Source organism: Neopelma chrysocephalum, unplaced genomic scaffold (assembly GCF_003984885.1).
Source record: "Neopelma chrysocephalum unplaced genomic scaffold, ASM398488v2 Primary Assembly neopelma1_97, whole genome shotgun sequence".
Classification (NCBI taxonomy): domain Eukaryota; kingdom Metazoa; phylum Chordata; class Aves; order Passeriformes; family Pipridae; genus Neopelma; species Neopelma chrysocephalum.
In genome coordinates, this window is record NW_020897760.1 from 2691727 (window position 1) to 2707998 (window position 16272).

General features: G+C 43.9%; 1 protein-coding gene across 1 annotated transcript in view; it reads right to left on the minus strand.

The window, feature by feature from the left end:
• Positions 1-9382: 9382 nt before the first annotated feature.
• The window catches only part of NEGR1 (neuronal growth regulator 1), a 213426-nt gene continuing 206536 nt past the window's right edge, over positions 9383-16272 (minus strand). Inside the window, exon 7 of the mRNA XM_027694428.1 lies at positions 9383-9987. Coding sequence (XP_027550229.1) covers positions 9863-9987 — 125 coding nt within the window. The 3' untranslated portion in view covers positions 9383-9862. The remainder of the gene's footprint in view (positions 9988-16272) is intronic.

The window sequence follows — 16272 nt, forward strand, 5'->3', positions numbered from 1 at the left end:
TATTCTATTCTATTCTATTCTATTCTATTCTATTCTATTCTATTCTATTCTATTCCATCTTTTTTGGGGTCTTTTTTTTGAGTGGCCATCCATACTGTCGAACTAATCTGAAGGTTTCCAGGGGCTGTGGTGCAGCAGGATGTTCCTGTACAGACAGGTTTGAGGTGGGATAAGGGTGAACTTGGCTTTTAAAGCATGATGGAACAGGAGACAAACTCTGTCCTTACTCCTGTGGCAACTTTGTAAAGTTATCTCAGATGGGGATTTGTCCCTATGAGAAGATACAGAAAGGGAACTCAGGGGAATAAGGAGCAATTCAAGGCTTGAAGAAGTTAAAGAAAAAGGAAGAGTGACGAGGCCTGATGAAAGAAATTCATTAGCCCCGGGCTGAATAAGGAACTGTGAATCTCTTTTAATGGAAGAGCTCTGCCAGCTTGCAAAGGAGCAGATGTGCACACAAGACAGATAGTTGTAAATAGTCAAAATACTGTTTTTTGGGGCTTTTCCTGCTTTAGTGATTACCTTTTTTCATCTAAAATAAATCCAGATTGTGCATAGTGTGGAAAACAAAATAACAATATTTGGAGAGTGGGAGTGTTTATTTAACAGGTGGCTTATTTAGCAAATGGTTTACTCTTACAAAAATAATATTCCTGGAGTATCCTGCAGCAGTGGTTCAGAACATATGAGAGCAGGGAGGCATTTTGGGGGTTATTGCTTCATGTGGGCTCGGGCTGGGCTGGTTTAATTAAGAACATCTGTGGGAGCACTTTGCTAAGTGCATTTGCATGTTATTGATAAGAGTTGGGTGCTGTGTCTTTGAGAGCATCACCCTCCTCTGGGGGAGGTGGGACAAGGCAGGGGCTGTTTGCAGAGACACTGGGATGGGTTTGCAGGGACACTGGGATGGGTTTTCTCTGCTGCCACAGAACCCTGTGTGGGCAGAAGGTGAGTGGGCTCCACCATCACTGAGGGACACCTCAGCAGGTCTATTTCCAGCCTCCAGTGGCATGGGATACCCATCCTTGAATGTGAATTTGACATTTGGATGTTATTTCCTACTCAGGATGTTATGCCTTTATAGGATGTTCCCTCTAACAGGATGCTATTTCTGTTATTTTCAGGAATTTATCCTGGAGCAGGGAAAAAAGGGGAAGATGCCCCAGTTGAAAAGGTGGAGGGCAGGAGCTGAGGGCAATCCCAACCCTTCCCAGAATCTTGCCTAAGGCTCATTTTTGATGTGAGATGCTCTTTATCCCTTAGTCACCAACTCAAACCTTGGGGTTTGAGGTTTGCAGAAAATTTGGAGGGATTTTAAGGATTTGAGGGATTTGGGATTGCAGGATGACTGGTATCCCCCTGCCTGGTGCCAGGGAAGTTGCCATTACCCCACTGGGAGCGCAAACACATCCTGCTATAGAGCAAATTATATTCTTTACATATCTCTACACTGGGTGTGATCACTGCACTGGAATTGGAGCTGAGAGTTGTTTTAATAACAATATTTTGAATATTCAAGGGATAATTACACACAGACTTGGCTCGCTCCCTCCAAGCCTTGGCTTTTGTCTTCAGATGGTGTCTCGACATTTAACAAATGACAAATGTGGGGGTTTTTTCCCAATACTCGTTTTATTCTTATTAACCCTTCCAAAGGCACTGGTGCCATCATCACTAGATGATCTTTGAGGTTCCTTCCCACCCAAACCAGTCTATGATTCCATGATGAAGTCACTGGCCTGGTACTGAGCAGTACCTGCTTCATGACCCACTGGGATGTGTTTTGGTTTTGCTTTTCTGCCTCAGCCTGTGGAAGGGATTTCTTCCCACAATATTTGTAATCTATTGGTATATTAAAGCACTTGTCACAACTCCCAGGTTTTGCTAAAAGCATGAGCATTAAATACAGGTAAAATACCTCTGATAACACAAGTCATGAACACAGTAAAGTGATTATTAAATTATAGTGGCCTTAGTTCTTGTCCTTCCTTTGAGGGCTCACCCCAGTATTTACCATTATGATTTGTCATTTACAGCAGTGGTGCCATCCATGATTTTTGGGTGGAAGAGGAAGTAGAAATTGAGAAAGTCTGGGGGGGGGGGGAAGGTTGGGTTGTTTTTTTGTCTGAATTGGCCAAATCAACGCTCATAAAAGAGATCCTCACTAAAGGGGCTGAGATGCCAAGTATGAGAGGAAGAGCCTGACAGCAATTTTTGCACCTTTCACCATATGGCAAAATAATTACTTTGAATGAGCATCAGCTTCACGGGGAAGCAAATAAATGAATTGTAATTCAAGATCAGTTTGTCAGGAAAATGAACACATTTTGAATGCCCAGAGGAAGGTCTTGTGTTCTCTTTGGGGATCTCAGTTGAGAACCAAGACAAATCTCCCATGGACAAGACCTGCAGTGAAACCCTTCACATTCCCTTCCCATCCTCTGGCAGGAAATTCTCCTCCTCCTTTTCCCTTTCTCCCTCTCTGAGAAGGTTGTCCTGGTGGCCACGGGGGACAAGGGGAGCAGTTCCTCCTGCCACAGACCTGCCCAGAGACCAGCACGTGTTTAAACCCATTTCAGGAGTATTTCAGTGCAAATTTCCCTACTCCCTTCTGTTCATTAACCTTTCCCGGAGTGCTAATTCTGCATTCAAACAGAAGGTCAAAGCCCTTAGCTGATTTTTTTTCAGGAGAATTAAGTGTCTCATCTGCAATATTCTGGAGAGAAATACCACGCCAGGAGACTCCTCAAAGCCTCTTGACTGTGCTGCCGCCGTCGCACTTCCTGAGGAGCCACAGCTGCCGGGGGAGTGGCTGTGCCAGAGCCGAGTCACCGAGCATGATTAACTTTGGGAAATTAATTTCTTAAATGTACTCTCTTACATCGTGGCCTTTTGCAAAAAGGTGCTTAAGGCATTGAAACAGAGACCGAGATACTTATTGAAGCTCCCATGACAAAAATTGATAGACTGGAAAAACTCAGGTGTCTTTTCCACACCGTGTCTCATCAGCCATCCCTGCCCTGCTGCAGCTGATGGAAGGGCACTGTCCCCACACCCCACCCTCGAGGGTGGCAGAATGGATGTGTCCAGCTTGGGGAGGGAAGTTTGGCTGAGTCAGAAGGACCTCATGGAGCTTTTGGGTTTGTTTGGTTGAACTCAGAGCCCTTCTTCTTGTTAGAGAGGGTGAGAGCTCAGACCTCAGTGCACAAAGAAGGACACCCTGTTGTCTTTGGTGACTGCTTGATGCCTGGTTTTAAGCTCCATGTTATGGGTTGGGAGCTCAGTCTGAGAGCTGCAGCCTCCTCCTCCCGCTCTCCTGCCTTCCCCTTCTCTGTGGCTGGGGAGAGAAGGGCAGTGAGTGATGGGGACCAAGAGACAGGGATGAAGAGATGAGGACCAAAAGATGGGGATCAAGAGAAGGGGCCAAGAGATGGAGACCAAGAGATGGGAACCATGAGATGAGCACAAAGACAGGCACCAAGACACAGGGACCAAAAGATGGGGATGAAGAAATGGGGGCCAAGAGAAGGGAACCAAGAGATGAGGATCAAGACACGGGGACCAAGGCTTTGGGAGCAGCACATGGGAAGGCATCTTGTCCCATCACACCATTTGGCTTTCTGCTACTCATAACACAAAGCTGAGGAGGATTTGTGCACCTGTCTTGCTAAAAGTCATTTAGAAATGAGTCACAGGGACTTATGATCTGTAATTTTTGGCAAGCAGACATTAAATCCTCTTTATACAGAATATAGTGGCAAATTAGACCCATTGCTCCCTTGGCCCAGCCTCCCAGGCTCTCTGTTTTTAAAAGGTTGGGGGGGGGTGAATTTGCAGTAGTTTCTTCCAAAGTTAACTTGGTTTTTCCTTACGGTAATACATGTAAAAAGGTCAAGGATAATGAAGGAAACAGTGAATTTGAAGTTCTATGGAAGAACAACTCAGCGCTTTTAGCAATTCACTTAAATGGGAGAGGAGAACCAGTTCCTTGAAGGTTTTAAAGCTTTCACAGCCTAATGAACTGAGCTGCCTCCCACAGCTTCTGCCGAGCCCAAATTCCTGCCAGGAACTGCCTCATTAGGCTCAAGTGGCACAGCCAGCCTGTCCTGCAGCTCCCACTGCCTTTCGCTCTCCCGCCTGTGCCACAGCTCCACCTGAACTGATGCATCCAAAATATCAAACACATCTGAATGGCTGCACCTCCCAGCCAGAATTAACCACCCTGAAGGAGAGGGAAGTCTGTTTCATATAAAAAACCTGGATACATATATACAGAATGGAGGGAGGGAAGCCTGGCCCTGCCATCTCACCCTCAGTCACCCACCAGAAATCAAGGCTGCTGCTGTTCCAGCTCATCTTGGAGGGTTATTCTCACTTGAGGTTCACATTTAAGTAGCTGTCGTGGAGGTTAATGGGAGTGATGTGCTTCTGACTCTAATGGGGCTGAGAAGTGGGAAAACTGATGTTATTGCACATAAATCGTGGTGTGTAATGTGCGAATTGTGTTTTGGTTTGGGCTGAAAAATAATAAAGAGAGGGATGAATGAGCATTAGGAGAGAACAGATTTCCCCCTCTAGATACTGAGAAGAATATTAATCATCATTACAGGCAGTTTGTTATCTGGCAGCATAGAAGAAGAGGGTAGGAATAATGACGACTAATATTTGGCTGATAAGAGGGGAAAGTCCTGTGGCTGTCGGGGCTGGAGCAGCAATGTGCTGTCCCCTCCTCCCTGTCCTTAAATTCTGGCTGCTGCAGAAGTGTAATTTATTCTGCTACTGGGGGCCAAGGTGCACATGCTTCCCACTGCCTGGGGCTGAGGCACTGAGGGACTGCAAGGAAATCCCTGTTAACTGTGCTGGTTTTCATTGCTGTTTGTGGGTTGTTCAAAGTTCACTGCGTGGGAGAACCCAGTGCCGTGCAGGGAGGGAGCCAAGGAGAAGGTCCCTCCTGCATTTCTCCCATCACCAGGATGGCTCTGGGCATAAATTGACTTAAAACCTCAGGGATAACTCTGGCAGTCAGGAGTTGTGGAGCCAGCACTGTGCAATGGCTGCAGAGTGGCTGGGGACTGACGTGCACCCCCTTGTAGCCCCCCCTCAGAGACCCTACAGCCTCACTGAGCTCCTTCCCAGACAACGGCAGAGCAGCCAGAGTGGGTGGGAATCACCCCCCTCACTCCCCCACCCCATCCTGTAATGCAGATTTTCATCCTACCCAGTGATGGGGAAGCTTAATATGCCCTAAAATATGAATGACTGAAAACTAAGCTTATGAGAAGTGGCAAATGTGCTGATCTCTGCATTTTTTAACATGAGAATTATCTAATAAAAAGAAACCTTGGAGCTCTTCATGAATTAGGCATAAGGGTATAGGAACAAACAGGTACGTGCTCAGCACTGAAGGTGCCCCTGTAAAACCTCCCCTGCCCTTGCTCAGACAGAACTCTTGAAGCAGGATTTACTGAGAATCCCTCCCAAACCATTCCCAGACCCTGTGCCAGTGCCTTGGCCTGGTTGTTTCCAGTTAGATTATAGACTTTGCTGATTACAGAATAAATCCCCTCCCTTGCCCTCAAAGCTCAACAGAGGAACACAAATAAGGACCAAACCCAACCCAAATACAGGCCTGCCCCTGCCATGGCCATGCTCATGGCTGGTCAAATTCAAAGCAAATTCTTCCCTCCCACACCAATACTGATTTCTCTGCTCTCAATATTAAGGCTGAGTGGAGAATTTTTAATTCCTGTTTTTTTTAAATTCTATTTTTTGTAACATTTTCTTGTTTTAAAGGATTTTGTGTTGCCAGTAGTAGCATGGGGTGGGGAGGTGGCCCCATTCCCGCAGCGCTGTGGGATGGGGGAGCACCCAGGCCCCTCACTCTGCCCCAGCTCAGGGCCACCTGAGGGAGTTGAGTGTACAAGGGGACATCGAATGGGACATGCCAGGTTTTGAGTGGCACCACAGCCCCCACACGGCAAGCCCTGCATTGCCAGTGCTGAAAAGTGTCAGGCTAAACTGCATACTTTTCCTAAACTTCCTCACACATATCAGTTTATGCAAGAATTTTAAAATTATTTAAGATTCTTTTAAAAGAAATGCTTTTTCTCCCCCCTTTTTTCTCCAAAGAAACAAAGCCTTCCATGGCAGCTGTGAAATATGGATTATTTACCTCCAGACTGGGCACAAGTTTGATCCAGCCTTAGAAGTAAATGCATATTTAGTCTTTAAGGCATATTGTTTATCCATGTAAATACATATTTTGGTATACACATTCTTCATAACACAGTTCTGTGGACTCGGTGGAGGTTTTGGTAGCAGAACATTTGCCATTGTCTATCTAGAACACTTGCTCAGAAAATGTGCAAAAAAGCAGCTGTCACTATGATGGGTTTTAACACTCCTGTGTCTTAAAAACAGCAATGATTCGAAAAAAAAAATCTATTGAACAGTTTAAAAAAAAGCTGTCTAGCTCTGACAGATCCTGCCAAGTTCTAAACCTTCGAGAAACAAACTGCATTTGTTGCAGAAGTTGTGAGACATCCTTTCATTGAGTATCAAGATCATATTCCTGACCAGCAGTGCCACTGCTCCGTGTCGCCCCGGAGCCTTGGGGGTGGCAGCCCTGTGTTACTGCACAAGGAGGAACTTCCAGACTTTGGGGGTTCCAATGTGGACAACAACCTTGATATAAATATTCGGCTAAGCCATTTATTTTTTGCATTTGAAAGGTGGTAATAAATATAATAAGATTTCCCCGACAGATATGACCATTATGGGTCAGAACTTTGAAGAACATACACCCAAACAGTTGGCTAAAGTGCACCCCACAAATTATAGGGTTGGAATGAGACGGGCTTTAAGGCCCTTTTCAATCCAGAACATTCTCTCATTCTACAGTTCCTAAAATGTGAAATGTTGTGTTCAATTTGCAGCATGGCCCATTTTTGGAGAACACCCCGGTAAGTCCCAGCCTGTACAATCACCAGGTCACTGCACAGCATGGATTCACCAAGAACCAAGTGTCTTTATTTGATCCACTCTGCCTCCAGCTCCAATCCTGCCAAAATTGGGGTTGCAGAGTCTCAGAGCACCTTCAGGAGACCAAAGTCTACAGACCCCAAGGACACCCATCCTAGTGGCCTTACCCACCCCCAGGTCACTGCTGAGCATGCAGCTCCCACAGACAGCAATCCCTGTGTCACCTAAGGAATGCCATTGGCACTTAGAGATATTTGGGAATTTGGCTGGATTTTTTTTCTTCTTCTTTTTGGACTTGACAATAACTATGTCCCCCCAAAATGAAAATTCAAACATAGGACTAAAAATCTTGTACCTGTCATCCAGTGGCTCTACCTGGTCCAAATGCAAACAGTCAACACTTAAATATGTATTATCTTTCCATATTTAATAAATCTGCTGTTCATTCTGTTCTGTTGCTGGAAAGATCAGGATCCAAATATCAGGGATCCCTGGAATGCAATATATCACCAAAATGCAGGATCTGATCCAGCCACAGCATAGAACCACTTCTCAATTCCACATGAGATGAGCATATGGGTTGGGTTATCCCTATCCTTGTTTTTTCCTTCACCAAACTGTACTGCCATGATTCTTCCTGCAGCACCACTGTTTCTAGTGAATGGATTCTAAAATAGAGTCCTTTAAAGCTGCAATACAAGATAGAACAGAATATCAGGGTTGTGTACAATATAATTTGAGCTGAATTTTTACCCTTTCCTTACAAAATGGATTTTGTCATGTTATTCCAGGTTTTAAAAAATGCCACATTTCTGAAAATAGTAACTGCTTAGCACGCGGCTGCAAGTAATGAGAGACACAGTTTGGTCTGTCACTGAACATGCAAAGTGACCTGGGACATCTCTTTGGAGTCAACATACCTCTGTTTATGCCCTTTATCAGCAACTACAACAGACTCGCTGCATATTCTGGCTGCACATTGGGACAGCAGATATTGAGTGTAGCAAAACTCAGAGTCCTCCTTGTCAAAAAAATGGGATATCTGTGCTGAGTTTGGGATTGCTGAGTATACCCAGGACTCTGCTGCTGCTGCTCTCTGCCAAAACCTGCTGTGAGGAGAATTAATGTTGTACTGTAATGTTTGTGTCAGCTACTGGAGCTCGTGGGGGCTGCCCCACCCCTGGAAGTGTCCAAGGTCAGATTGGAACAGGGCTTGGAGCAACCTGGTCTAGTGGAAGGTGTCCCTGCCCATGGCAGGAGGTGGGACTGAATGAGCTTTAAGGTCCCTCCCAACCCAAACCAGTCTGGGATTCTGGGATAATGGTTTTGTTATTCATGTCATCAACAGTTGTTTGAGAGCAAGTCAAGATCTCCTGGGGTCACCAGGGAATCTGGGATTCAAGGACTGTTGGCCACAGTCATGCCCCAGCAAGTCCCACAGATGGCAGTTTGAAACCAGGTGTAAACTGTGAGCACATTTCACGTTAACACTGTCCAGGGGTTTTAAAAACTAAAAGCAACATTATACACTGTTTTGAAACTTGATCCTCATGGGCTGCAGGACTAGGAAATGGTGTGTGGGGACTGCCGTGCTGGGGGAGGGACCTGCACAGTGTGAGCACAAGTCCTGCCTGGAAGGATGATCCTACCGTGGACGGCAACATGCACTTCAGTACCATTACTGGAGCAACTTCCTTTTAATAGATATATGTATATATATAAAATTCTGCTTGATACTTCATGTATTTTCAGATATCTAATATTTAAAAGCATCCTTTATCATTGCTAAATTAGCCAAACCAGTACAAAATTAAGCGCAAGAAAAATACCAATTCCCATCAGTTTTGCCAGTAATACAAAAGGGGACAATTCAGCTTCTGCCATTTACAGTCATGTAGGAATTTGGATTTAGGATGAGTACAGCAAACCTTCCTACATTCAAAAGATGCCTCAAAATAATTTGTGTTCTGTTTTGTAATGGGAAAACTAATTTTTACAGAGATCACCTACTGGTTAGTTGTGATGGAGGTAAAAACAAAAAGGACTTGGTGCTACCCTTGACCTAAACCCTGTGTCTGGAGCAGCTTGTGGACCCCCTGGAGATGGGAGAGGAGGTTTCCCTTGTAGCCTGTAGCACCTTCATCCTCAGCTAGAGATTTCTTATGCTCAAAAGGATGCTTTAGTATTTCCCAAAACACATTCCAGATTTGTTGGAGAGGAAGAGGAAAGTCGTGTTTTATGAAGGCACAACCATGCTGAATTTGCAGGAAAAAGGGTAGAGAACAAAAGCAGTACTGCACAATGCAGTTATAATACAAGGCTCATTCTTGAAACCTGAATATCATGCTAGAAGAAAATCTAGATATGTGTAATATTTTGAAGAAGTACTTTGAAGGCAATATTATTTGATTTTTTTTTTTACTCAAAAAAGAACAAATGCTTCTGTGTAAATGTGGAGAGAATGGTGGTTGAGAAGGGAACTGAATGTTTGTATTGCAGCCTTAAAGAAGCACATTTTTACTGCAATATCCTTTTTTCTTTTGTAAACTACAGTCTGCAACTCAGCAGACCATGACTGAATGCTTTTGAAAACTTGTCGATTACAAACATGAAATCACAATTAATATCCTCTAAAAGTAATTTCAGAGTTCTCACGTCTTAAAAAAGGACAATGTGTACTGCTTCACAAGGTAATGCAGCTAATCAAAAAAAAAGGAGGGGAATTAAAGTATTTACATAATGAGCAATTCTACAGAAGGCGATCATTCCCATGTAAGCACGGCTGATTATATCCCACGCTGCTTTTAACAAACTCTACCAGATTGGAGCCAGTCATCAGCACTCTCAGGGAATCCTTAAAAGCCTTTTATGGTCTTTACATTTAGTGCAGAATGATGTTCTTCAGGTAGAATATGCTACTGAGGGAGGACAGTGTCAACACAAGGTACCAGCAGGAGAAGAGGACTTCGGCATCACCGGTGATCCCATACTGGGCTGTACTGGGAGCTGCAGAGAGAAGGAAAAGGGGTTCAGTGAAAACTCCCACCAAATTCTTAGTTTTCATTAATTCTTCTAAGATAATACTTAGGGCAACAGAAGCATTCTCCTGAAAAACAGAGAAAACACTGGAAAAGCAGCCCAACCCTCCTGTCACCCTGCTCAGGGACTATTCCTGTTTGTTTAAAGAGGATAAATTGTTTTTAAGGCAAGCATTTAAAACTGGGAGTACTTAGTGTCAGATGAGTGTTTCATTTTTAACCATCTGAATAACTGATCTGTTTCTAAGTTACTGAGCATTAAGATCTACAGTGAAAGCAATGAGAGGGGACTAGATTTAATTCTGTTGGAAAGCAATTCATTTCCTGCCTAAGTCTAAAAGCCCAAAGTTTGACAATTTTGCTCAGCCAAAGACATTCCCATGTATTTCTGGCCTCTTTGAAGAAATTGTATTTATTTGTTTTCCATGAAGTCTTCCTCAAATTCCTGAGTAAATACACACTAACTGTATGCAAAGAGAGGGAAAATACAAGAAAAGTATAATCCTGAATTCCAAGTCTTGTTCAGTCCAAACACTGGAACAGAAGCATCCCTTTTCCATTTGTACAGAACCCAGTGCTATGAGATCTGTTTTTAATGTATGACATTTTACTTGGTGAAGAGTATGTGATACAACCAAAACCTATTTGGTTTCCCCCCATGCAGAAAGGTTCAGGTAATAAAAGCAAAACAAAACAAGATTAAACTTGATTTTGCAGCTTAGTTTAGCGACTGATAACCGTGACTAACTGTGGGACAGGGCACTCTCCTCCTCTCATTAAAAAGGGGCTTTCTGGGTGAAGTCAGTGTGACAAATCAACCTTTAATTTATTACCAGACCCAGGCGAGGCTGCTGGAGCAAAGCACAGGTGCTGTTTCATTTTATGGTATTCAAAGAGTTTCCTCAACTTAAAGATAATTTGAACTATGGTGGCTATAAAAGCCAGCGGAAAATTATGTAAATCTGATTTCCTGCATATGAACCAGCACTGTCTTTCTAAGGCTTATTAAATCATACCTGGATTGTTTCAGCACAAAGGTACAAGGTGAGTTAATGAGGGAAAAATACACTGACTTGGGCAGATAATAGAGAAGAGTTATGGTTCCCAGAGCTGCCTAACCAGGGGAATTTGATGGGAGAGAAACCTGAAGGAGAAGCAAATCTGGAGAAGTTTAATTATCAATTATGATGTCACAGTAAGCCTACTGCATGACATACAGCTTAAAATATTGTGCTTGGCTCTTAAAAGGTCTTTAAAATTAATAAGCTTCTGCAGTCCTTTTCCACCTCAGAGTATTGAATCACTTTTCCTGTGGCTCCCTGAATTCTTTGCTGTTCCTAACTTAATAAAATTCCATAGATTTTTTTGTGGTGTTTCACAAACTTGAAAAAGTAAACAAGCTTTTACAATTTACAAATTTAAAGGTTCTTAGTATGGTCTGCTCAGTCCTTTATCTACAAGGAGTAATTATTTTGGTAAGTAATAAGCAGTCCTTGCTTCCATGAGCATTTGCTGTGCAATGCTGTGCAAGGGCACTTTGTTCTTGGATTGTTAATTTTCATGGTGCTTTTGATGGGTCTCTGTGTCAGACTAAGCCCTTAGTTTGGGAATAAATGAAAAGGTTTAAACATTTGAAAATAGCATAAAACATCTGCTTTTCCCCCCCTTTGAAATCTTACCCTGTCATTGTTTCACACACACACACACACACACACACACACACAGTCACAGTCTTAGTATTCACGGAGGAAGATAATGGTGCAGGTATGTGTGATCAGGCATTAAATAAAGCTGGAATTATTTGAGTCTGTGATTACATCTGCAGCTATCCTGGGCTTTTACATAATCCCTGTTACCACCATTACAAGAGAGCATGACATTTATAACTGATTTTACAGCCTGTGAAGCTTTCGGTGCATGGAGAGGGGAAGGAAAAGTGGTTGGGCTGCAGAGAGTTGAGGATTCTCCTCCAGAACAACACCTTGGTGACTCTTAATAGAAATCAAGGTCAAACGGTCTGGTTCCCCTTGTGCTAACCCTTGTGAAGGGTCTGGAGCACCACGAGTGGCTGAGGGAGCTCAGCCTGGAGAAAAAGAGTCTCAGGGGGACCTTCTTGCTCTCTCCAACTCCCTGACAGGAGGGTGGAGCCAGGTGGGGGTGTGTGTCAGGCTCTACTCCCAGGGAACAAGGGACAGGATGAGAGGAAACAGCCTCAAGCTACACCAGGGAAGGTTCAGGTTGGACATCAGGAAGAATTTCTTCCTGGAAAGGGCCATCCAGCCCTGGCACAGCTGCCCAGGTCAGTGGTGGAGTCCCCATCCCTGGAGGGATTGAAAAGCCATGTGGATGTGGCACTTGGGGACATGGGTCAGTGGTGGCCTTGGCAGTGCTGGGGAATGGTTGGACTTGATGGTCTGGAAGGGCTTTTCCAACCTCAGTGATTCTGTGATTTTATGAGCTGGTGATGCAAATTCAGTTCAGAGCCCTGGCAGTGATACTTTAAAACACCTTAAAAGACAGTGAATTTCCACCTAGAAGAAGATTAAAATGAGCTCGATGAAAAGTCTGATGTCTGAAATATAAAATGACCCAGGATTTAGAAGATGCAATAAGTTTAAAATGTCAGCTTCAGTCATGGAGGGACAATAATTTCCTTTCCTGCTAATGGATGTCATTAAATATTCCTTAGAGCCCGAGCAGCTGCATCCCTGTGGGTGAGGGAGTAACATCCAGCTGAGCCACGCACAGAGCAGCACCACTGAAAAGCTGGGAAGAGATCATGGATTCACAGGCTGGTTTGGGTTGGAAGGGACCTGAAATACCATCTCATCGTTTACATGGTGGGTCAGCCCTGTGGAAGGAAAAATCCCATGACTGACCCCAAAGTCCCAGGTGCACATCTAGGATGGCCACGTGCTCTTATCAAGCTCTCTTTTCTTCTAATTCAGTGATTATTCTACATAATCCTAATGTTTTATACCAGCCAGCAGTTGTGAAAATATTTAAGACACCCTTAGCACAGATAGGATTATATTCAGACATCTCTCCTGGTGCTGAATAGAAAGGAACAAAGTAATATTATATCAGTATCTCTAATTAATACAAGAGATTAGGAGAAGTGCTGTGCTGGAACACACAAACCAGCATTTCCTAACACCAAGGGCTGCATTAACCAGAAATAATTATAAGCTTTAATGCTGATGCCGTGTAGACAAAAGCACGGACCCTTTAGGTTGTCTGAATAAGCAAGACTAATTCTGTTAAATGGATTATGCAGGGAGATGTTAATAAGCATTTCATTTAACTATATTCAGGTTAATCATTTACCATAGGAAAGCCTTAATAAATTGGATTTTTTCATGCAACATTTAAAATATCCAGCAAAGGAAGGAATAAACTAACTCAAGGTCAAAGCAGGAAGAAAAAAAAGATGAAAACGACTGGGCTGTCAAAAAATGTTCTTTTAAAAGAAAAGATTGTGAGATAATGGGCCTCGGAAGGCTCAGCCGAGTCCTGGGATAACATCTCTACATATTGTTACACTTGAAGTTAGTTGAGGATTTATGGCTGTGCAGGAGAAGGTCGACAGCCTCTAAAAGATCTATTGGAAGGGAATGGGTGATAGAGGAGATAATCAGCCTGGAGAGCTCCAGAACAGGCTCCAGAGGGCTCTGACCAAAGGGGAGCTTGTCAAGATGAGAAACATCCTCCTGTGCCTCAGAGGCCAGGGAGGGTTGGAGAAAGCTTGACCTTGGGAGAACAAAACCTTAAAGTCTTGTCTAAAAATGACTCCTTGAAGACACCGATTTGTTTAGTCTTATGCAAATGCAATCATCCTGCAGGCTGAGAGACAGGAAATTCACTGCGATGGAAAATTCACCAGTGAAGTTAAAGAGATAAATCCAAAGGAGGAAGCCCTTTTGAAGTGTGTGCCAGATGGAGGCTGTGATTAAACAGGGCTTTGACCATGATAATGACACTGGAAAATGCTGAGGATTTTAGTAATGTTGAAATGCAGTTGGACCACGGCTGTAGTGGCTGAGAGGTGGATGTGGAGAATGAGAAGGTCCTCTCCAGTCTCATGTTCCTCTGTTACTGGCACTTTAAAAAAAAAAAAATCCCCCTGTTGAGGCTACACCTTGAATCCTGGGGTCAGATTTGGGCTGCTCGGGACAAGAAAGACATTGAGGGGCTGGAATGTGTCCAGAGAAGGGAACAGAGCTGGGGAAGGGTCTGGAGCACCAGGAGTGGCTGATGGAGCTGAAAGGGGCCTCAGCCTGGAAAAAAGGAGACTCAGGGGGGACCTTCTTGCTCTCTCCAACTCTCTGACAGGAGGGTGGAGCCAGGTGGGGGTCGGGCTCTGCTCCCAGGGAACAAGGGACAGGACAAGAGGAAATGGCCTTAAGCTGTGCCAGGGGAGGTTCAGGTTGGACATCAGGAGGAATTTCTTCCTGGAAAGGGCCATCCAGCCCTGGCACAGCTGCCCAGGTCAGTGGTGGAGTCCCCATCCCTGGAGGGATTGAAAAGCCATGTGGATGTGGCACTTGGGACATGGGTCAGTGGTGGCCTTGGCAGTGCTGGGGGAATGGTTGGACTCGATCTCAGAGGGCTTTTCCAAACTGAACAATTGTGTGATTCTGTGAATCCCTGAAATTCTTTTTAATGAGAGAGGAATGTGCAGCACTGCCCAGGCCAGCCTCCCCAGAGCACGTGTGAAATGCACAATGATCCTATATTTGAAATAAATCTATAGGTTTGTCAGAGATTATTTTATAAGGGATCTACAGTAAAACTGTTTCTGTATCCCAGTAAAGAAAGTCAAGCAAGGAAACCAGACCTTCCCAAAAAGTGAAACACGTCTGTGATGGCTCATGGGGCACTGGAAAAATTTCTCACCGAGTATAAGGAACCGTTGGATGAGGATGTTCAACACACTGGACATGAGCCACAGTATGAGCTACATCAAATATTTCAGTCCAGGGAACAGCCAAATTTGGCTCAGGTAATGCCTGGGCAGCCATTCCCTGTGTTGCGTGGATGTAATTTTGGGTAGAATCTTGCTTTGGTATATTTTCCATCCAGAAGAGCTCATCACTCCTGAGACAAATCCATCCAAAAATCCTTGAGAAAGGACACAGGAAATACTGCAGAAGTTGTCCCAGAGCAACTCTGCCCGGTGGATAAGCCAGAGCTGGAGAGGATAAAACTGAGAAGTGCCAGGTTCTTAACAGAGTGGCTTTATCCTTTTCTGAGATGTGAGTGCTGGCAGGAAGATTTTTAAGAAGAGTCCCCAGGAGACTGATGTTATTGATAAGAGAAGGGTATTGTCAGGCCTTGATCTTTGGTGTCCACATAGGGCTGCTCTCAGGGGCAGGAACTGTAAAATGAGATGCTGATTTGTCCTTATTTCTAATTTAAAGGAATAAAATGGTGTTTTCTGACTCTTCACATCGGAAAACAGAGAATAAAAAATTATTGCTAGAACTGCAGAAGCAAAAATCTACTATTTGTTGTGCTAAAATATTAAAGCTTAGTATTTTAAACACTTGAGATGTGCCACCAGCAATGTTTTAAAGTGAAATATCCCAGTGTGTGCGTGTGTGTAGCTCTGTGTATACACAGAAAATAAGACAGAAGCATTTCTCATGAAGACTCCACTTGGGACATGCCCTGTATCTAATTTAAAACTGGTTCTTGATACTGATTTTGACTGAGTCAAAACAAAAAATAAGGTATTTACAGGATGAAAATGAAAGTCAAGCAATCAAAACATGGTAACCATAGCCACCAGCTCTGTAATCTCCTAATTGTGGGGATCTTTGCCTGGGAATTGGGGTTCCCTGGCTGTGAAAATACTTGGGTGAGGAGGCAGCAGGAGACACGTTTCCCTCCCTGCCTTCCACAACAGTTGGAGTCACCCTTCCCATTCCACCCACCGAGAAATAACTCCAGTTAAATATTGTAAACAGCAACAAACTCATTGAGAACCAGCTAAAAATACACCCAGCAGTGGAAATTATAAAGTCAGATCATTTTTGCTGGGTTCTGGGTGTGATGGGACCTGCCAGACATATCCTGCAGTTGTTCCAACCAGACCTACTTAATGAACATTTAACAGCTGTGTTTCCTTAGGCTTGGAGAGACAGCGGAGCCGGAACTGATGGTGCTGCGAACTACAGGGAAAAGAGTTTAAGTGTCTTAATTCCTGTTCTCAAACAACTCTCTGGAACAAAGCATTTCCAAAGTCAGCAAC